The sequence below is a fragment of the Pteropus alecto genome, unplaced genomic scaffold (genome assembly GCF_000325575.1).
Source record: "Pteropus alecto unplaced genomic scaffold, ASM32557v1 scaffold75, whole genome shotgun sequence".
In the NCBI taxonomy this organism is placed as follows: Eukaryota; Metazoa; Chordata; class Mammalia; order Chiroptera; family Pteropodidae; genus Pteropus; species Pteropus alecto.
In genome coordinates, this window is record NW_006440638.1 from 20,243,608 (window position 1) to 20,265,841 (window position 22,234).

The following is a 22,234-nucleotide window of genomic DNA, read 5'->3' on the forward strand; positions in this document are numbered from 1 at the left end:
TCAATATTTTAGTCATTGTTATGTTTTCCAAAATTACAAACTCGTGAAACCCATTTCCATGAGAGTTTCAGGACAATAGATTTCATCTTCTCCCCCGACCTCCCAAAGCTTATATGGCTGAAATGATAGATCCCCGAAGAATCCTAGCATTTTTAAGTAGCAGAATATGCAGCTCCCGCAATTCCCAGCCCCTCGCCCGCCAGTCACTGTTATCCATCCAGATGAAAAACTCAGATTACCTTTGGTTCAGGGTCCTGGGTAAAAAAGGTGATTACCAAAGCAATTATTTACCATTCTAACATTTTATAGTTTCGGCTTTTAATTAAAAGATTCACCTTCCCCTTCTAGAGTAATGGGCACCTTTAAAAAGTCAAAGTATTAATTCCAGTTTGTAACATTCGCCTCTATTCTATCTGAAGGGGAGAGGAGGGGAATGCAGGTTGAGGTCCAGGATAATGACATGAAGCTAAGAAATGGAAGCCCATAATTATGGTTAAATGGCCACAGCCAGTCACTTCTGTAGACTCACTGCCTCATCCTTCATTTTGTAACCTAATGCAGAATAATTTACCTTGTTTAAACAAGAACCACTACAGCAGTGGTCCCCAACCTTTTTGGCACCAAGAATCAGTGCTCCTATGAGAAGCTAATGCCTGCTGATCTGAGGTGGAGCTGAGGCGGTGATGTTAGTGCTGGGGAGTGGCTGCAAAGACAGATGAAGCTTCACTCACTTACCACCCTCCCCTACCCACTCCCCACCCCTGCCCTTGCTCGCCTCCTGCTATACAGCCCAGCTCCTAACAGGCCAAGGACCTGTACCATCCACGGCCTGGGGATTGAGGACCCCTGCACTATAGCACAAAATGATTGAAAGTGTGTTGCAGTTCGTACCTTCAGCAACATGCAGTGAGTATTTTCGAAGCACTGACTATGTGCAGAGCACTGTGGAAAGATGACTTTAAAGTGCCTTTTGCAAGCTTTTGGCCTCCCATACAGGCCAGTCTTCACTACATGTCATCAAGCGTGTCATCAAAACATTCAGAAGTGTGTGAATGTTTTAGGAAAGGTGTCAAGGGACCTGGGAGCATGTACCAAGCCTGGCACAGAGAAATTGCAGCCTATGCCCCCTCACGCATTCTGCTTTGGTTGGCAGTCGGTTTTACTTCCCTGTAATTCTTTTGTTTCTCTCGTTAATGAAAAACATTACATTTTGACATTGATTAAAGTTAAAACACATAATTTTTCACTCAAGCAATATATTATGTTTACCAGAGTTTACAGCTTCATATTTTGCTGTTCATTACCGCATAAAAACCCACTCAGTATATTAAAATACAGTACGAGTCACACACGTCCAGCCTGTTTAAAATGACATGAAGGAGAAAAGGCAAACAACTTTTAACTGATTTGATTGAATTAACACTAACATTATTGTTCTATTGACTCTTTCTTGTCCATTGATTTTTTTAAAAGCCTTTAGCTCACTTGCCATTAAGACAAATCAGATGCAATTTGGTGCTCAGAGCAAGATAATGCTGTTGAGTATTGGGTGTACACATGGAAAAATATATCTGTGTGTGCTGAAATGAGACAGTTAGAAGGCGACGTCTCATATTTTGCTGTAAACAACTTTGCTTTTGGCCTCTGAGGTTAACAATAGTGACCTTTGTTTTATGATGTGAACACTTGGATCAGTGACAAGTGAAGCCAAATGGTGATTTGTAGATGATGTGCTTCATCTCTTATTTAAGATGAAAGAAAGCTGGCTAGAATTTTACATATTCTTGTGTTTTTCAGTTCTTTATTCTCTTTATTTGCAGAATTTATAGACTAATAAGCAATGAAATCCAAGGCAAGAAAGGAGGGCAGAGTAACATATCTTCTGTTGAATTAACCGCAATTTTTAAGCAGAAGCATTTGTATTATCAAAATAGCAAAGAACAAGAAATCTGAGATCTGGCCTGGCCTGAGATCAGTCGACACTATGATAAAAATGAAGGTCTCAGTTTAAATAAAATCACAGCATGGCTTTCAATTAAGCAATAGTGTCTATGCTAATGAAGCTCTATCTTTTGAGGGGGAAAATTCATCCCTAAACTACTGGATGAATGTGTCTCTCTCTCTCTCTCTCTCTCTCTCTCTCTCTCTCTCTCTCTCTCCTTCTTTCTTAATGATACCTTTTTCTTTCCACCTAGTAGTTGGAAGTAGAAGGTGACAATCTATTCACTGCCCAGGAGCATTGGAAGAAAATTCTGTTATGGTCAATGTTTCGACTTGGCAAAGGGTACAATTACTTTGTATTTCACCATTTGCCTTCTTCCAACCTCTTTAACAACACTTTTACTGAAACCTGAAATTGCCTTCATTTCGGAAATACTGTAAATTCACATTAAGGGTCCAGAAAAGTTTGAATTTCTCTTGCTAGAATAATGGAAGAAATGGGAAACAAACAAGAACAACCACCCATGTGACATTCTCTAAATTTACTTGTGGTTTTCTAAATTTCAGTGCTAACAAAAAAGAAAGATGCAGCAAAGCGTACAGTAAATGAAGATATTATGTATTAGAGAAGGAATGAATCTGTCATTTTGACAAATTGTGAGGCAAAGAGCAGATTAACAGATTACTCATAGTCAGAAGGCAACTTGGTGTGAAAAATGTGCAGGAAATGATAAGTGTGGGTTTGTGCTGATTTAATGATATTTTTAAACTACAATAACACTCTGGTAGTATAATATAATAAAGCACTTTGCATGCATTTTTAAATCATCAACATATTTCCAGTTCAACCTTAAAAACATTTTGGACCATTCTCTATTAAAATATATAGCTTTAAAATTAGACAAAAAGGTATCATCTAAAATATCACAGCAATGACCTTACAGGAAATAACATTGTCTTTTAAAATCAGTTTTTCTCCTTAACTAGCATTTGTATTACAAATTTTAATTATGTTTTAAGGATACTAACACTACATTTACTTTTTCTCTGGGCATTTATATCACTTACAACAAGAAATTATCTTCTCACAACCATTCCAGTGAAATGCTTCATAGATATTACTGATTTGTCTTCATATTTTCATTACAGGGCCTTTGCCCATTGTTCCCTCTTCCTAAAACATTTTTCCCCTATATTACCTTCCACCTTGCCTGGTTAATATTTCTTCATTTATTAGATTTCCTTTCAAGCATCACTTCCCCAAGGAACCCATGAGTTCCTATTTAGAGCATTATTTAACTTCATAGCACTTATTCATTCTTTTCTGATTATCTGATGTTAGTCTCACCCTCAACACTGTAAGTTCTAAGAGGGCAGGAAATCTATTTTTGCTCACCATTGCATTTTGTGCCATGACCTAACACAAAACTGGATCTTGAGAAATAGTGGTACAATAAGTACTGGTGTCTGAACCAATTTTCTTGACTATTGAGATTGTTCTGCATCTCGGTTCTATCATCCGATCTATACTCCCTCTCAGCCTAGTGTCTTTCATAAATTTGAAAGGCACACTCACTGTCCCTGCAGGACATTTATTATAACTTTAGTGGACCATAGCTGAATATAAAGCCCTTTGGGCCTCCGTTAAAGATCTTCTACCATGTTAATATTGATCAACGGCCAATTTGAAGTGATGTGATTGTAGGTAAGGGGGAAAGTCTTTTTTCTCTATCTTCCTAGGTTCTGAGCCCTGAAAATTAAACTGACAAAAGGCAGATTAACAAGAGAAAAGCATACAAATTCTTTTTTATGTGTTCAGCACAAATATACCTACGAGAAACTCAGCGATGAGTAACTCAAAGCAGTGGTTAGAACTTGGAGCTTATATACCATCTAAACACAGAATAATAAATTTGTAGAGAAGTGACAAGACTTAGGGGTGTCAGACTGTGGTAGGATAAATATACAAAGGAAACTAATGGAAAATAAAGGTTGTTTTAGTAAGGTTTGTTTTGTAGATTCCTCTCGGTGCTATCTCTGGCCTGGTATTAGTCTGTGGTGATTGAGCTGTACCCTATACCAGAAATGGCACCTTTCTCTTGAGAAACGTTATGTCCTGCTTTTAGATAGAAAGTGGGATGTCAGAGCTTTTCCTGAATCTACTGTTTCTGAAGTGTCTTCAGCTAAAAATAATTATATGTCAAAGCAGCATTATTTTAGGATGGCATGTTTAGAACCCTCACATGATATATCTAAATTATTTTAATTTACAAACAGTCTAATTCTATCATACTTTGATGCATGATAATTCAATCATAGCTTATGATTTCTGGTTTGTTATGATTCACATTCATGTGCAGCTATGCCCCATCTTTTGTATATTACAGACATTGCTAGTGGATCACAATCTTCTTGCACTTTGAGCCCCAATGTAAACTTAAAATCCTTCTCAATAAGGTACTGCAGACCAATTGGAATTAGCATGTGATTTATAACCTAATTGAACTAGCATTTCCATTACTTATTTAGTCAGCTAGGTAATCAGATGGACTCTAGTCTTAGCCCTGTGTGATACTCCCTAACCCTGGAACTATCACCTTGCTAATGTCTCCTACTCTAAAAGTCATCCCCCTCTTCTGTAAAGTCTTCCTTAACTAAAGTGAGATTAATACTGCTTCTTCTCCACAACCCTGACTCAGTTCTCCATATCAACCATAATTAAAATCTTACAATATTAAATGACAGGTATAATATATTTTTAACTTAATTAATATAAGTTCTTTCTCTGGCAATAGCAGACTTAGTTGTTTCACACTGAACGTCCCTCTGAGAACAACCAGAGAAGCCAGACAAAATATGAGAATCATCTGATTAAAGCCATTGGAGAGCTTCCCAGGAAGTGAGAATTTACAGAGTCTTGCTCCAGAAGGGAAGGAAAGCCAAGAGAGGCATCTTTCACATTATGCCAATTTTCTCAGGAATAATTCCACTTCAGAAAGGAGCAGCTGAAAGGCTGAGTTGCTGAGCAGAGCCTTCAACAACTTTATGTGCTTGGGGGACAAAAATTGGAGTTCACGACCTATAAGGAGTTGGGGCCATAGTAAGCCCTAGAGTGCTACACCTGGAGTAAAAGCATTAACCAGAAATAGACTAGGTCTCTAGAGGGTTCAAAACACATTTATTTTGAATTATTGTAATTGCCCTAATTGCTTGCCAGAGCAAAGGAATCACATCTGAGGAAGAAAACATTATCTAGAGCTACTGTCCACTTGAAATAGAATGTGAGCCACCCATGTAATTTAAAATTTTCTAGTAACCATATTTAAAAATTTTAAAACAGGTAAAATTAATTTTAATAATATATTTTATTTAACCCAGTATATCCAAAACATTATCACGCCAATGTGTAATTTATGGGAGGAAAACATTTTCTCCTTCAGCTTAGGTTTGAGTGATAGGTTTGGGGCGGGGGGTGCTGTAAATTAACAGACAACGAATTGTTAACAGGAGAAAGAGTTTACTACACGTGCACGTGGAAACATTCTATAAGGAGTGGCCCTCTGTACAACCAGGAGGGTGTGAGGGTAGGAAAAGGATGAAAGGTTCTGATAAGGCTTGTTGACACAATTTCTTAAAATGTCCAGTTGATAAAGGTCAGTTGCCTCTCTGACTGGAGATTTTCCCCAGAGTGTGACGTTTGTAGCAGCTGACTCTTGAAAGTTCTACCTTAGACAGATGAGAGAATTGCAGATAAGATTTCTTTCTGCATCTGCTATTTGTCTAAATGTCTTCAATTTAAAGTAATCTTTATGTCATTCTCATTGTTTATTGGCCCCTTTGTAATCAGTATAAAATATTATATTAATGAGATTCTTTACATTCTTTTTTCATATTAAGTCCTTGATATCCAGTGTATGTTTTATACATATTCATAGCCCATCTTGATTTAGACTAGCTCCATTTCAAGTGCTCAGTAGCCGCTCGTGGTTAGTGATGACTACCATGTTGAACAACCCAATTCTAGAAGGCACCTTCTAAGAAGAGCTTCATGGCCTTGGGGTAGGAAAAGTTTTCTTAAAAAGGTCTCAAGTTTCATAAAGGATAATGGTGATAAATTGGACTATATTAAAATTAGGAATTTATTAAAGGACACTACTTAAGGTAAAAAAGCATGCCACAGTGTAGAAGAAGAAGCACACTATAATTCTACTACACCCCATCACAGCAGCTGAAATGTAAAATTTCAATAAGTTTGTTGAGGATATGGAGGAGATAGAACCCTCACACACTGCCTGTGGGAGTATAAGTTAACACAACTACTTTAGAAAAATGTTGTGGCAGCATCTACATAAGCCGAACGTACTATATCCTTTTAACCAATAGTTACCCTCCTAGATACATGGCCAGTAGAGTACATACATATGTGCGCCCAAAAACATATCAATTATGGGGACTCACTGAGACCCCCAGGGTTGATGTAAAGATGATTTTACAGTGAAAATGTTTGAACTACAAAAGGTGCAGAAAGAAGGCTTATCTGAACTTCCCTGATCTGACTAAAGCAGGGCCTCCCAAAAATACAGTTGCCATTCGGCTGCCATGAAGACAGAATGCCCATTTCCATTAGCATCAATCAATCAATACAATTTTCCATACTTTCCCCCTTAAGACCTAAACCCACCCCTTTTGTTAAGTTCTTATATAAACTTTTATCTCTGGCTATTCAGTGAGTTACTTATTACTGAGCAACTCCCACAATGTGCACATGTAAGTAAACTTTTCTCTTTACCTGTTCATGTGGCTATTGTCAGTTAATTTGCAGGCCCCCAACCACTGGACCCAAGTGGAAAAGGAAAAAGTTTTTCCCCTCAGCATAAACACATCCATGGCAGCCCTGAATTGGAAACAACCCAGTCACCTTTAATAGTAGAAGGCATGGCATAAGTAAATTGTGATATATTCACACAGTGGAATTCTATTTATACTAAAAAACATGGATAAATTTTACAAATGTAATATTGAGGGAAGTAAGCTAGACAACTGAGGAATACGTATTGTTCTATTTATACAAGGTTCAGAAGCAGACCAACTAATTGTTAGTGTTAGAAGTCGCCATCTAGAATTGTACACCTGAAACATATATAATGTTATTAACCAACATTACACCCAATAAACTTAATTTTTTTTAAAAAAGTCACCATCTGAGCTACTTTTGGGGAGCAGGGAGTATAATGATTAGGAGGAGGAGTATTCTTGGCCCAGGTGGTGGTTATGGTTACTTTAGGATCATTCATTGAACTATACATTTATTATATGCGCAGTTTTCTACATGTATGTTGTACTTTAATAAAAGAATTTATCCATAAAAACCATTAGTGTAATTCTTAGTCTAAAATAGTCGCTTTGCTCTTTCTGGCATTTTAATGTTTCTGTATCTTTCTGCCTTTTTACAATTTAGCGTGTGAGCTTTCTATATGGAATGAGGTCCATATTTAGATTGAATAGCAGCTGCAGTAACACCATAAAAATAATTATGATGATGAAGGTAGCATGGCGATGTGAAAGAATTATTGCCTTCCTTGGCAAGCCCAATTTATTCAAAGAATTCTGATTATTTTCTCCCAGTGTTTTTAAAATAACATTTTACCATCGTATCTGTTCAAAAGTCCGTTTATCACCCACATCAGCATTCTATCACAATATTTTTCATTAACTGAAATGTTACAATTAACACACCCTACCACTGCTAGGAAATAAATCTAATCAACTAAAGATCCTGTCAGCTTTCTCTAGTTCTTTATTTTCTTGTGCAACCAGCCAATGCTGGGGAAAAATTAAATTGTCATTCACCTCACAGAGCCTTCTTTTTAGCATATCATTGTTTTATTTGACTACTGAGCATAAAGGAATAACCAAACTTTGAAAAGAAAATGGAAATCAGTACATAAATATGGTATCTGATAATCTGACACACTTAATGATGAAAATGATACCCTCTAGTTATTCTTTACAAAAGCCCAGAGAGCATTAATTTAAACCCCACCTACTCTTTCTACACCATTAAGTCCCATCATTCCACAGAAAGGTTGAGGTGGTTTTATTTTGTATTCTAATTTTAAGGCAGTTATTCTCTAGTTAAAGTTCGAAAAGGCTGCAAAGTCTGCTCTTGATTTGCTAAGGACTTAATTACAAAGCATTTAACATGTAGTTGTCTTATAACTGTAAAGGGTGTTATACAAAGTTGCTTGAGAGTGAATCTTTTTCTGTAATTTCAAATAATAATAACATCTACTAACATTATTACTATTACTACATTTCTATCACATATTGATTCCATTTTTGTAGCAGGCAGTGAGTAGTGAGAATTTGCTATATTACTTTATTTAATCCCTGCCACAATCTAGTGTGGTAAATTCTGTTATCCCCGTATTCTAAGTGAAGAAACGGACACAGAGTTTAACCCAAAGGTGTCAAAGCTAAAAGAAAATTTAAGGTCAAATCAAAAACTGTGCAACTTAAATTATATGCTATGTTGGTACCCTACTATGTGTCTAATGTCCAGCTCCACATTGGATTATCGAAATATTTTCCATTGTGGTGGTGACAGCCATTGCTGTTGTGACAGTCCCACCCTAACCACTTATTCATCCAGATATGCAACATAGGAATATGTCAGTGTTTCATTTTGTAGCCAGCCAGGCCTTGCTGGGTTTTATGAAATCGATCCTAGAAGTTGAGATAGTCAATCTAAGGTCATGGAATTTTTCTCTTTGATTCCACATTGCCTCTCCATTCTTTGGACAGTGCTCTACACATCCAAGAGCTCAAAAGTGCCTGCGGCCTCTCAGCAATAGGATTTCCCTGGTAAACATGGTTTAAATGTGAATTTCATTTGTTCATCCGAGAAGCCCATTGTATTAGAAACATCTATCTCCGAGAAATGGCCGAAATCAGCCATTCTGTGGTTCCCATTCTCCCTGTGCATTTAGAATCAGTCTGTATGCAATAGATTGGAGTTTTTATGAGAACTTATCACCTTTACTCTGTGCTAGAGTTGTTATTATGAAATACTCACTATATCTTTTATTTTTAAATTTCTATAGCATTTTTAATCAGAAATAATATTCCTTCTGTAGAAAGAAAACTTTTTCTCTCTACCCTCCTAGGTTCTCCTGCAAATTAAATGGGCAAACGAAAAATTAACAAGAGCAAAATAAACAAAAGCTTATTAACACCTGCATTGTGCATACTTCTGAAACACTCAGTGATGAGTAACTCAAGAGAATGGTTAGAACTTGGGCCTATACAACATCTTAACAAAAGAACAATAAATTTTGTAGAAAAGTGACAAGACAAAGGAAGAGAACTTTGAGCTTCTAGGGGTGGCAAACTGTGGCAGGATAAATATTGGGGAAACTATTGGAAGATAAGAGCTAGTTAGTAAGGTTTATTATGTCGATTCCTCTGGTACTGTCTCTGAGAACAGTCTAGAATTGTCTCCAGTGATTAAGAATCATCCTACCCTTCCTGGTAGAGAGGGAAGGGCTGAGAGGTTTTCTTGTGTCTACTTTTTCTCATAGCCTCAGCTCAAAAGAATCTTTATGTCAAATCGGCATAGTTTTGGGGGTGGCATATTCTAACCCCTTCACTTCTTTGTTTATTTACTTATATTGATTGATTGATTGATTGATTGTCTGTCTCCAAGTCTAGACTGTAAGCTCCATGTGAGCAGAGACTGTGACTTGGTCACCACTGTATTGTCAATATCGAGAACAGAAGTATAATGTGGCATAGAACAGGCATTCAGATAATTTTTGAATGTTCCTCAAAGATATGAAGATGAAACCTATCATTTGGAGGGACATTTGTTTCCCCTGCATCTTCAGTGATGCTGTGTTTATTTGGAATGTAAGTCCTCATTCTATGTGCATCCTTTTGCTGAGTAAAACAGTAATATTTAAGCCTCCCATAAAAGTGTAGAGGTTCTAAAGGACCTCTTGAAAACTATCACAGCTTCATATAGTTTTTGTTCAGCCTTTCTTTTTCAGCTGGAGAAATATACTCGATAGATGTCATTTACATATGCATACTTTGGTGGACATGAGTCACAACCCTATTTACCCAGCAAAAGTCCAAGAGTGGACTCTGGCCTAGCTTGAGTCTCATGACTGCCCCCATATTAGGAGTGAAGGAAGGCTTTACCCCCAAACCATGTGGAATGGGTTGCCTAATGGAAAAAAGAGCTAGTTTCTCAAAAGAGGGAAAGGAAAAGTGGCCAGCCAAAATCATAGCTGCCATAATATATTACTAGTGGGTAAGCTTTAACTCTTCAGTGGTTCACTCCATAATTATTTATTGAATGACTACTATATGCCATGTCTACCTTTTTCTTTCCCCTTTATTTCAAGTAAACGTATGGGAATGGGAATGGTATTAAGATTACCTTGAATTCTATTCAATTTATTTTTTAGGTAAATTATTTACATATTTCTATATTGAAACTATTTTGGTAACATTAGATGCAACAAATATTGCAACACACTGATTAGAAAGTATTTATTTGTGCTCTTACTAAATTCCAAGCAGAAAAAAAATTTTTTTACCCCTAAAAAATTGAGAATTGCTGTTTTAACAGATATAACTCCAGACTGTATTGCAAAGACCAACTATACAAAATATAATCATCACTTTATAGCAAGAAACAAACCATTAATAAACCAATCATGCATTAGACATCTTGACATTTAAATTGACTTCATGAAAATAAAATAAGTGAAATTAAATTTTTCAATTTATTCATCAGACACTATAGATGCATTTTACATTCACATCTTAAAAATGTAATAAAAATTTCATCTCTTTATGTCTCGCATGTCTGTTCCTGATAAATTTCATAACCAACTTAGATGACAATAAACTGAGAGAAATCTCACAACACTTTTTTGTCTTTATTTTATTATTGTGTAATCTTTCCAGGTAGTTGGTTTTTCGTGTGTCTTCACTGAAGCATTCTGAAGTTACTACCCATTTCTACTACTTAAATGAAACTTGTTCTTCTGGCATAGAAATATTAATGGGAGGAACGGGAATGTTCATGCCCATGGTCCTCAGACTGAGTTTTTACTTTATCCTGACCTGACTTTGGATATTTAGGAAAAATGTTCAATTTGTAGCTTTAGCTAATGGCACTACAGTGTCACACTTTTCTGTTTAACATTCAGCTTTGTTAATCAAGAAAACCAGATTGGCTTGCTGCATGTTGATTAAATTGATTACAGCTGTAGGTCTTGATAGCATTTTTTTCAAGTATCTCTAATTAATCAGACAATGCTTGATTAGTTTTTTTCTGTTTTGAGGAGATAAACTGACTTCCTTGAGAATTTTCACCCCGAAATGATTTTCCTCCAGTGAAAGGAAAAAGAAAAGTGAGTCACTGCTTAGTTTTCCATGACACTGAGACCTTTTATCTTCCAGCAATGAATGAGAGGAGAGGGAGAGAGAGAGAGAAAGGAAGAAGGGAGAAATCCTTTGAAAATCAGATTAAAACATCTCCTAAAATTTAAATATCTCCTAAAATTTAAAAAAAAAAATGTATATATTTCCTCTGAGCTTTTAGCCTGGCCTCCCCTCTATTGTAGAGCATCTTCCAACTTGCTCATTATAATCATTCTTTGTCAAATTATGTCATTGAATTTTCAGATCTGACATTGTAGATTTCAGCCGAGGAACCATTTTGCTTTAATAATCAGGCTCATGAATGATGTGTTAAAAACAAATAATAAGCCACCATCTATTTTTTAAGTCATTATCTATAGCATTAGATAAAGCGGCTGTTGTTTATGCAAATGAAACTTGACAATTTTCAGGAACAGTACCAACATTTATTTATAAAGACCTAAAACGTTCTGCTTTCATCATTGAAGTTGATATTTCCAATGGGGAAGGCTGCTAGGATCAGCTCAGACGGTGCACGTTGGCATGAGGAAGGCACCCTTTCCCTCTCTCCTTGTTGGTTGTGAGACAAATCGAGACTGCTGTTTCCAATAAGCACTTGTCACCTAAAACATTTTCTGAAGATATTTTGAAGCTTTGTCTCAGAGGAGTTTTCTTATAGATGCCATCAAATTGGAAGCTCTTGAAGAGAGAGAATCTGAATTTAAAAAATAAAGTACTAAAAAAATAAAATAAAATTCAACCAGAATAGAAAAATAGAAAATAAAAAATAGGTCTTACCCCTTACCCCACATTTCTACTCCCAGGTATGATGATGACTGCCACTGTCTTGGGCATCCTTCAGAAACTTTATATGTATATACGAGAAAATATTTTTTTATTTACATATTTTTTCAACAGAAATGGAATGAAAATCTAGACTATTCTACAACTTGCTTTTTAGATTTTAACTGAATAAATTTTGTACATCTTTTTGAATTTACACTTGTAGATCAACACATTCTTCATTAATTGCTGGATATTATTTCGTTATTTAGATGTACTGTGTTTATTCAGCCGCTTATCTGCTGATGGACACTTAGGTGGTTTCCAGTTTCCCTTTACTGTAAACAGTGCTGTAATAAACATCCTCATGAGCATATCTTTGTGAACTGGCGCAAGTATGTATTTACAATAAATTTCTAGCAATGAAATTATTTAGTCAAAAGGTAATTTTGATAGATATTGCCAAATTCTTCACCAATATATGTTCCTACCAGCTCACACTGAGTTTCATGAAACTTTACAACCTTTGCCAAGCTACCATGTGTCAGTAGTATCTCATTATTTTAATTTGCATTTCTATAATTGCATACGTGATCAAACATCTTTCCATAATGGGGTGGGGAGGCATTTATATGTCTTTTCTTCTGAGCTGTCTGTTCATATCTTTGCCTACTTTTCTGGGACCATATTTTGTATTCTCTCTCCTTTTGTAGCCAACACAGCGTTGGGTACGTGGACACTCAATAACTCTTTGAATTTGACTTAGATAGTACATGGGACACAGAAAAAAATATTCCTCATTAGACTGTAAGGTCCTTGAGACAAACCGCCATCTCTAGAGACCTTCACTCTCACAGGATGATAAAAACAAGATGTCTTCTCAGGAGATTTCTGTATGTTACAACCTCATTCTGATACAATGGGAAATGAATTTTGTCAAGGGGAAAGTTCTGTGTTCCTGATATGTATCTTCAGACATATATGTATTTTCATACACATGTATTTTCATATACATATATACTAAATTTGCAAAATAACACATTACTTTGGCCTAGATTATACAATAACAAATTCCTGATTGATTGTTCTAGCCCTTCTCTTTTCCCCACCAATCCATTCTCCACACAACTGCCACTGTGATCTTTCTAAAACGCAAACCAAGATTCTTCTAGCTTATTATCTTCAGTAGGTCCTCAGGCCTTCAGAATAAAGTAGGAACTTCTTTATTTGCCTTCCAAGACCCCTGCCTTCTTCAGCAAGAGACCACTGTCTCGACATCCAACACATATGCATGCCAGTGCCAATGATTTTGTAATGCTGGGGGTACCCCCAGCTCCCCACACCTTTCTGCTGTAGTGCATGCTGTTCCTTCTAGAATATCCTTCCACCTTTTCTCTATTTTTCTGCCTCATTCTCATCCTTCAGGAACAATCTTTTCATCACTTTTGCTAGAAAGCTTTATCTGAACCCTTCTAACTATAAGAGGTTCCCTGGGCTTACCTCTATCTAACAATACTTACTTCACTTTCTTATAAGTTTTGATCTAACAGTCTCTCTCTAGGAGACTGAATCCTCAAAAGCAGACTCATATCTTATTCCTCAGTACACAGCATAAAGTCTGTGACACTGCATAGGCTTGGTAAATATCTATTCAATGTAAAGTTATAAAGCAGCTATGCTGATAACACTATAGAGAAGGCAAAGAAAGGATTGGCCTCTTTCCATACTGTCTCAAGTAGATGGGATATTACTGTTCACATGTAGTTGAATTTGGTAGCTGATGCCTGGATTTGTGCCTCCAGGGTTGAATTATCTGCCATATCTAATGAGTCAGTGTCTGTAAAATGGTCCCAAGATGCTATGTCATTAATTTTTTCTTAACCTGAGGGAAAATACTGCCAAAAAGGAAAGATATTCAGTTCTGTAGAGAACATATAAAATATATTTAATAGAGTAAGAGAAGTTAATCATTTGGTGATTTCTTGAATACTTGGAGAAAGCTGGGTCCTCTCTTTAATGGATTTTCTGACAAAGACATGGTCAGGAGAGGTGATTTTATAGAGGCCAGAAGAAGAAAAAGTATGATTTTCCCTTTTGTGTGAGTGTTTGTTGCATGTCTTCAAAAACACATGGATTGATATGAGATGAAAATATAGTGCTTGTTTATGCAATGCATTACCTAACTTTTTCTGTGGAAGAGATGTGATCCTATTCCAGATGTAACTGTAATGCAGACATCCTCTGGGAGCCCTTTTAGGAGGAGAGGAGAAGAAATGTCTGGGGAAAATAATTCTCATATCGTTCTCAACTAGCTGCCTTTTCTGGCTCCTGCTATTCCTCTCACTGCTCTCAGAGCATGTTCTCCTGACCTCCTCTCTACCAGGTCTTTCTCAGAGAACTCTTCCATTTCCCAATCTTTTCACTCTCCCTTGTAGGTCTTTCTGTTATAGCCCTAGCCTTCCTACAGGCATTCATTCATTCGACAAACATTTATTGAGCATCTAATATATGTCAAGCCCAAGGTGAAGAAGAGAGACATGATTGTCTGCCTCATGGAGCTTATAATATGATCACAGCTCCTCCTCCTGGTTCGTAGACAACCATATTCACACTGTAACCTCACATGACTGAAGGGGCAAAGGAGTTCTTCGGGGTCTCTCTTATAAGGGCACAGTCCCACAGATGAAGGCTTGACCCTTATGATGTAAGCACCTCCCAAAGGTCCCACCTCCAAACACCATCATAGTAGGGATCAGGTTCAACATATGAATTTTGAGGGCATAGAAACATTTACTATATAGCAATTATGAGAAAAGGGACCAAGGATGTGGCTGTGGTTCTCCCTCTGAAGCCCGAGGGTAGTATGGTGGTAACAGTAAAGGAAAGGCACAAAAATATTCTGTAGAAATAGTAAGTACCAGACCATGCAAAGCTTTAAGCCAATGTAGTGATTTTGGATTTTGCCCTAAGAGCAAATTTTGAAATCTCACTCTCAATTGGATTAAAGGGAGTTCACATTGCCTGGGGGAAGAAAAGGCACACAGTTGTGGAATTATAATCAGTATAGATTGATTAGATAACCGCTTGGTGGGAATGTTGTAGAATGCAATCCCCAACACTTAGATAGGGGTTGTTCTTCCAATACTGAGAATCTGGTTAGAGACCTTCTGCAGAAAACAAACCAAAATTAAATACTAGCATCTTAATACCTATTCCAGTCCATCTTAAAAAATATACAAGAGTTCCCAACTTACATTTTGTGTTTCTAACTTACAGTTTGAACTTCTTACTTCAAGTAGGATATGCATCCTATGAAGAAAAGCTACTGAGAGCTCTTTTTGTATATAAAAGCTTAAAAAAAATTAACATATATTTTGAGTTTTTTTAATACTAGTAAACATATTTCCGAACAAGCATTCTGTTTTCTGAGGCAGAAAATTAAATTTTTCTGTCTTGTATGTAAAGAAACAAGGTGTGTTTTCCCATATTCACGTCAAATTGTATGTGTACCAAGCACATGATGAGGAAACAAAACCATGCTTCTGACAGGTGGAGAAAGAGCAAGATGGAGGGAAAATAGAGTGAGTCACTACAGCTGCATTATTCACCGTTATGGAAACTTTCAACACTGAGTGGCGCTCAGTATTCTGGACTGACAAAGAGACTCTTTCAATAGTCATGCATTTGATAAATATTAAGGAAGTACCTCCTCTGGGCCAAGCACTCTGCTATGTGCTGGTTAGAGTCAAAGGGAGAAGAGTACATTCACCAAATGATCAAACATATGAGGATGTAATTATGAGCTGAGACAAGAGCTCTTAATGAGATCACAGTTGCTCTAATAGAAAGAGTGACAAAGGAGCTCAGCTAGAATTGGCAAGGGAGCATCAGAGAAGACTTCCAAATGGAGTGATGCTTGAGCCGAAATCTCAAAGTTCGATACGATTTCACCAGGCCAGAGAAGGGTGGGAACGGGAGGAGAGCAGGGTCTAGACAAGGGGGCACAGCCTAAGCAAAGGCCCCATCATGGTCAGGAGCATGGCATATTCCAGGAATTGAGAGACTAATGTGGCTGGAGACTAGTGAGTTAGCAGGAGAATAACGCAAGAGGTGGTGGTAAAAATACATAGAGATTAGACTGTCAAAGCTTCGAAGGCCAGAGTAAAGAGTCTCCCAAGTACCATAGCTTCCCAATGACATTGCAGGGTTTTAAACAAAAGATTGACATAATCAGGTTTAAATTAGGCTACAATGCGGAGAACAAGGAAGTGAAGCCAGAAGGAATGACTATGAGGGGACCAATTAAGAGCATTTGCTACAGATAATGAAGCAAGATAAGTTGCTTGGACTTTGGTAGTAGAAGTAGAGATGGTGAGAAAGAAGGATCAAAGGCATTTAGGAGGAAAATCAACAAGAATTTTCATAAGAGCCTTGAGAATGTTCCACTTCACAGTTCCTTCCTCTAAAACAGAGGTCATTCAACTGTAGCCTGCGAGCCAAATCCTGCCCATTACAAGATATTTTTTGTAAGATTTTATTGAAACAATGCCAAGCCCGTTTATTCACATATTGTTTATTCTGCTTTCACACTACAACAGCAGAGTTGAATAGTTTTGACAGAGATGTTATGGCTTGTAAAGACTAACATATTTACTTCCTGGCCTTTTATAGAAAAACTTAACCAACCATGGATCTTACACTACTAGAAACATCTCTGTGATACTCCATGGTGCAGAAGTTCTTAATTTGGGGGTCCAGAAGTCCATGAATGGGATTCAGATGACCTCTGACCCCCTGAAATTGGAAGTCAAATTTGGCATTTATGTACATTTTTCTGGGAAAACAGTTTTCACCAAATTTTAAAAAGAATCTGTGAATTCCTCCCAAAGTGAGGTATTTCCAAGTCCTCTCCCAAATCTGTTTCCTGACCATAGATTTTTAAAACCCAAACTTCTTTCAGAGAATAAGAAATGTGCACTGGTACCAAATTATAAATATCATTAAGTCTTGGATAGAAATTTCTAAATTCTTAATAAAAGATCTGTAAAAGTATTTCACTGGGCTGGCTCCTCAGACTCAGAACTTCACGATAGCAGGTAGAAGTGCTGTAAATGAGAGCTATATAATAATTATTGTCATGGTTTAGATTTCTCAAAGAATTACTTTCCCAAATAAATATTTAAATGTTTACACAATTATAGGGGAATTCCTTCAAGAGAACAAATAGATGGTCTGATCAGCCCACAGCAGCCTTTGTGTACAGCCCATGTTCTAGTATCATTTTCTGTTAGCTAGTATACTTCTTCCATCTGACTCTTAGCTCATACTGAGAACAAGTGCAAATCAAAACTGCTTTAAGATGCCAGTTCTCATCTCTCAGATTGGAAAGCATTAAAAACTTGACGACATATTCTTATGACATAGCTGTACAGAAACTAGCACTCTCATACATTGCCGGAGGGAATGCACTTGATTACAACCTTGGTGGAAGGAATTTGTCAATATCTGACAAAACCACTACCTTTCGTTCCAGGAATCCCACTTCTAGCAATTTACCTTGAAGATATTTCTCCGGGTATACAAAAATAGATTTGCCCAAGGTTATTCATTAAAGCATTAATTGTAATAATCTTGCAGTTCATTTGTAATAATGCAAAATATTGAAAACATGCCCAAACATAGGAAAGTAGTGAAATGAATGATAGTACAGCCATGTACTATCATGTACTCGTGGCTATGCAGGCGTGAAAAAGAATGAGGAAGCTCTGTATGAACTAGTATGAGTGATTTCCAGGATCTATTTTAAGTTGAGAAAAATTAAAGTACAAAGGAGTAATTATGCTATGCTACCTTTTCCATAGGAAAAAAAAAAAGAGAGAGAGAAATAAAAAAATAGACATGTATCTTCTTATTTTTTTGTGGAAAAACATAGAAAGGAGATAATAGAACTAATTAAGTTGATTATCTATAGAGAGGTGGGTGGGGAGGGCATGAAAGTGATGAGGGTGTGGAAACAGACTGGAAGGGATGGGGAAAATGTAACTCTTATCCAAATATGCTCTTCTGCGTAGTTTTGAATTTTGAACTGTTAAAGTTTTACATACTCAACAATAACAAAAGTAATAGAAATCAGTAAGAATAGAGGAAAAAAATTATAATGTAATACAAACAGAAGCTGATCACTCTGTATTTCAAATGAATAAGACAGATGCTCCTAGACTTACCATGGGGTTATGTCCCTCTAAATCCATCATAAGTTGAAAATGTCATAAATCAAAAATGCATTTCATACACCTAACCTACGAAACATCATAGCTTAACCTAGCCTACCTTAAACATGCACAGAACACTTACATTAGCCTACAGTTGGGCAAAATCATCTAACACAATGAATACACTGTAGAGTACCTGTTGTTTATCCTTGTGACCTCGTGGCTGACTGGGAGTCACAGTTCACTGCTGCTGCCCAGCTTCATGAGGGAGTATCGCACTACATATAGCTAGCTGAGAAAAGATCAAAATTCAAAGTCCAGTTTCTACTGAATACTTACCACTTTTGCACCATCATGAAGTCGAAAAATCCTAAATCGAACCATCATCAGTTGGTGACCTTCTGTATAACCACACTGAAGGCAGGCGGGGAATAACTAACCAGGTAGATTTTGAACATAGTATTTTTGACTACAGAATAAAAAGAACCATAAAGGGAGAACCCTAGAAAGTAACTTAAGGTTTTCTATCGGTTGTTTTGTTTTGTTTGCTTAGCAGTTCGGAAACTACTTTTGGTGTGTTCTGTAGTTCAAAAAAATAAGTAAATATATTAAGGGTAATGGGAACCAAGTTTCTCACTGTCAGAAGAGAGTTACAAATATAGAAAGAAGAAAGATGAGAAGAAATATGTGTGGCATTGTATTAGTATTGGAGAAATCAATAAGAGCCCATGACTACAGATCAGGGACAATCAAACTTTTTCTCTAAAGGGCCAGATAAATACTTAACTCTGTCAATGTAGCACAGAAGCAGCCATAGATGAAACATAAACAAGGGAACATGTCTTTATTCCAATAAAAGTTTATTTATGGGCACTGAAATTGAAATTTTATAATAATATCGTATGTCATGAAACATTATTTAAAATTTTTTCAACCATTTAAAAATATAAAAACCATTCTTGATGAGCAGGCTGTTCAAAACAGGCAGTGGGACAGACTTCACCCATGGGCCATAGTTTGCCAAACCCTGTTTAGATAGAGAAATGATAGATTAGATAGAGATAGATAGATAGATAGATAGATAGATAGATAGATAGATAGATAGATAGATGATAGATAGCAAATGTGATAAAATATCTAAATTGAGGACTCTGGCTGAAAGGTATATAGGAGTTTTTTATACTCTTGAAACTTTTTGATAAATCAGATTATTTTAAAACAAACAAAAAAATCAAAAAAGAAGATCCCTATATTTTCCATAGCTACTGCTGAGAAGGAAAAACATTAATCAAATTATAGGCCTAATAAATGAATATCTTGCCTTTTATAAGTCACACAACAACCCCCACCTGCAATTTTTCCCATGTCCGTGGACCATGAATAGGTGCTTCTACTGCCGTTGTGTAGAGTTTCCAATTTGTCTCTAGGGCTGTCATTATATGATAACATTATTTTTCTCTTGTTCATCCTCACTCTCTATCACTCTTACTGAGTGATGAGGTCACTGGGCTGGTAATTTGTATGTGACCTTATAATTTTGTATAATATAGGAATTTTTGGTCTACTATAATTAGGTGGACTAAATAAAAGGTGCTTGTCAGAAAATGCCCCATTAGCTTGGAAGTCTGTGATAAATCCTTTTTGATGTCCTTAATCTGTTGTTATGAAATTCAATTACACAGCATGTTCACCTTGCTTATTTCACCAGCCATAATCTAGTGATAGCTGAGGTGAGTAGTGACTGAAAGTATCTTAAAATATAGCAAATAGGAAATGGGTCTTTTTTACATTAAGATACTTTTTATATAAGAAAGGTGAACAGCTTCCAAGGAAAACCTCTACTGTATAGACTTGTAAGCATTCTACCATGTTTTACAGGTTGAATTTTAATAGAATTTAATTCCTACCTTGATTTACCATTGTAGGTAAAGCTATGATCTTAATTGATGATGATGGTGGTGGTCATAGCTGAAATCTATTTAGTGCACCTCTGTACCCAGATTCATGTCAAATGTTTTTCAACCATTTTTTTTTTATTTAATCCTAACAACAAAACTCTGAGGTACTATTATTATCTACTTTTCATAGCTGAAGCTTATGATGTTAAGTGACTTGGTCAAGTTCTTACATTAGGAAACATGGACCTGGGATTGGCCTAGACAGCCAGTGCTCTTAGTTATTAGTTGGGACCATCTCCCGTTGTAGATAAAAACAGTAGGAAGTACAGAAATTTAGAAAGAAATTGTTTAGTCATGAGGACATGCTCCTGTTGAGAAAAATAAGGTAAACTACAGGCTACTAGATCAATGCAAGAAATAGAATTCATGTTGGAAAATCCTTCACATTCTCTTGCTTGCTTCCTTCCCCCGAAGAAGCTCACTAGCAAGTTTAAAGATGAGAAGGGCTTGAAGTAGAATGTACAGTGACTCATGCCTTCAAGATGTCACCCACTTGCATCACATCCACCCAGGTAATCTACTAGAAGAACAGAGGACTGAAAAGAACAGAGGAGGAAGGAAAGTAAAGAGATTGGGAAATGAGGTTGGAAGTTGGAGGCAGAGGGACAGGGAATGTAGGAGGTGCTTTCTGGAGTGGTTTTGTCCTCCTTTGTAATGGGAGAACTGAAGTAATGAGCCGCTCAAGGGCCCAGCTCCCTCACCTTTCTTTTGCCCTCTGCTGCTCTTAAGCCCTGAATTAATGCATACTGACTCCCACCATTGCAGCTGGTCCAAGACTAACTTCTGGTTTGAATTACCATGTGGAATGTTGTCATTTGTGACATGTAACTTTGTCAGGCTTTTTTACCCAAAAGTCGTAGAGAGCTTTGTCTATGCTGCATTTCTTCTGAGTTATTGAAATAATTTTCTTGTATGAGAACTGTACTACAGTTTAATAACAACGATAATAAACTTTTGAGGAGAATGCCATCTTTATTTAGTTGATGTATTTATTGAACAATTACAAATAATCCCCACTTTATGATGGTTTGATTTAACGATTTTTTAACTGTACAATGATATAAAAACAATATGTGTAATAAATTACATGACATATTCAACATTATTATAAAATAGGCTTTGTATCAGATGATTTTTCCCAACTGTAGGCTAATGTAATGTTCTAGCACATTTGAGGTAGGCTAAACTACGATGTTTGGTAAGTTAGGTTATTAAATGCATTTTCGACTTACTATATTTTCAGTTTACAATAGGTTTATCAGGCTGTAACCCCTCAGTAAGTCAAGGAGCTCAATAGTTAGTTGAGTGATTGACTCTATATTAACTGATTTATAAAACTGAATATTAAATTTTGGACATCTTGTCTTGTTGAAGTATGAAGGAGGAAAATGTTTTTTTGTGGAAGTCCCAGGGAATTGAAAATCCAGGGGAAAAGTAAAATCTGTATATGGAAATAAAGGTATGTGTGTTTATTTACTTCTTTTCTTTTTAGGGACTGGTTAAATATGTTGAGTCCACCCATTGTTCCTCCTAGTCAACATCCAGCAGAGCAGCAGCAGGATTCTTCTGGAAGTTTGAGTGCTCAAGGTGGGAATATGAAAAATGCTATGTATGAAAAAATAAAAATAATTTACTATAGAGAAAATCAATCACTTTGAGCTGCCACTGCTTTTATTAAATGCTGATCACTTAAGTTCTCACACTCAAAATGATACAGTAACCTGTGCCTCGTTTTATAGGATGATAGGTTCTTTGCAACTAAAAAAGAATATAAGAGAGAAATTGTCTTTGTTGTCCTAAAGGTTAAGCCCAGGGGACAATATTGTTAACGGAGTAAGAGCATGGCTTTGGTGTTAAGCTGACCCTGACCTTCATCAGAATTCCAGCTTTACCAATTCCTGCTCT

At 36.5% G+C, this 22,234-nt stretch overlaps 1 protein-coding gene across 6 annotated transcripts in view; it reads left to right on the top strand.

The window, feature by feature from the left end:
• Positions 1 to 22,234, top strand: part of CUNH3orf67 (chromosome unknown C3orf67 homolog) — a 211,036-nt gene that overhangs the window by 177,264 nt on the left and 11,538 nt on the right. For all 6 annotated transcript variants that reach the window (XM_025050713.1, XM_006917500.3, XM_025050714.1 and 3 more), the window contains one exon: positions 21,822 to 21,916. In XM_025050713.1, coding sequence (XP_024906481.1) covers positions 21,822 to 21,916 — 95 coding nt within the window. The remainder of the gene's footprint in view (positions 1 to 21,821; positions 21,917 to 22,234) is intronic.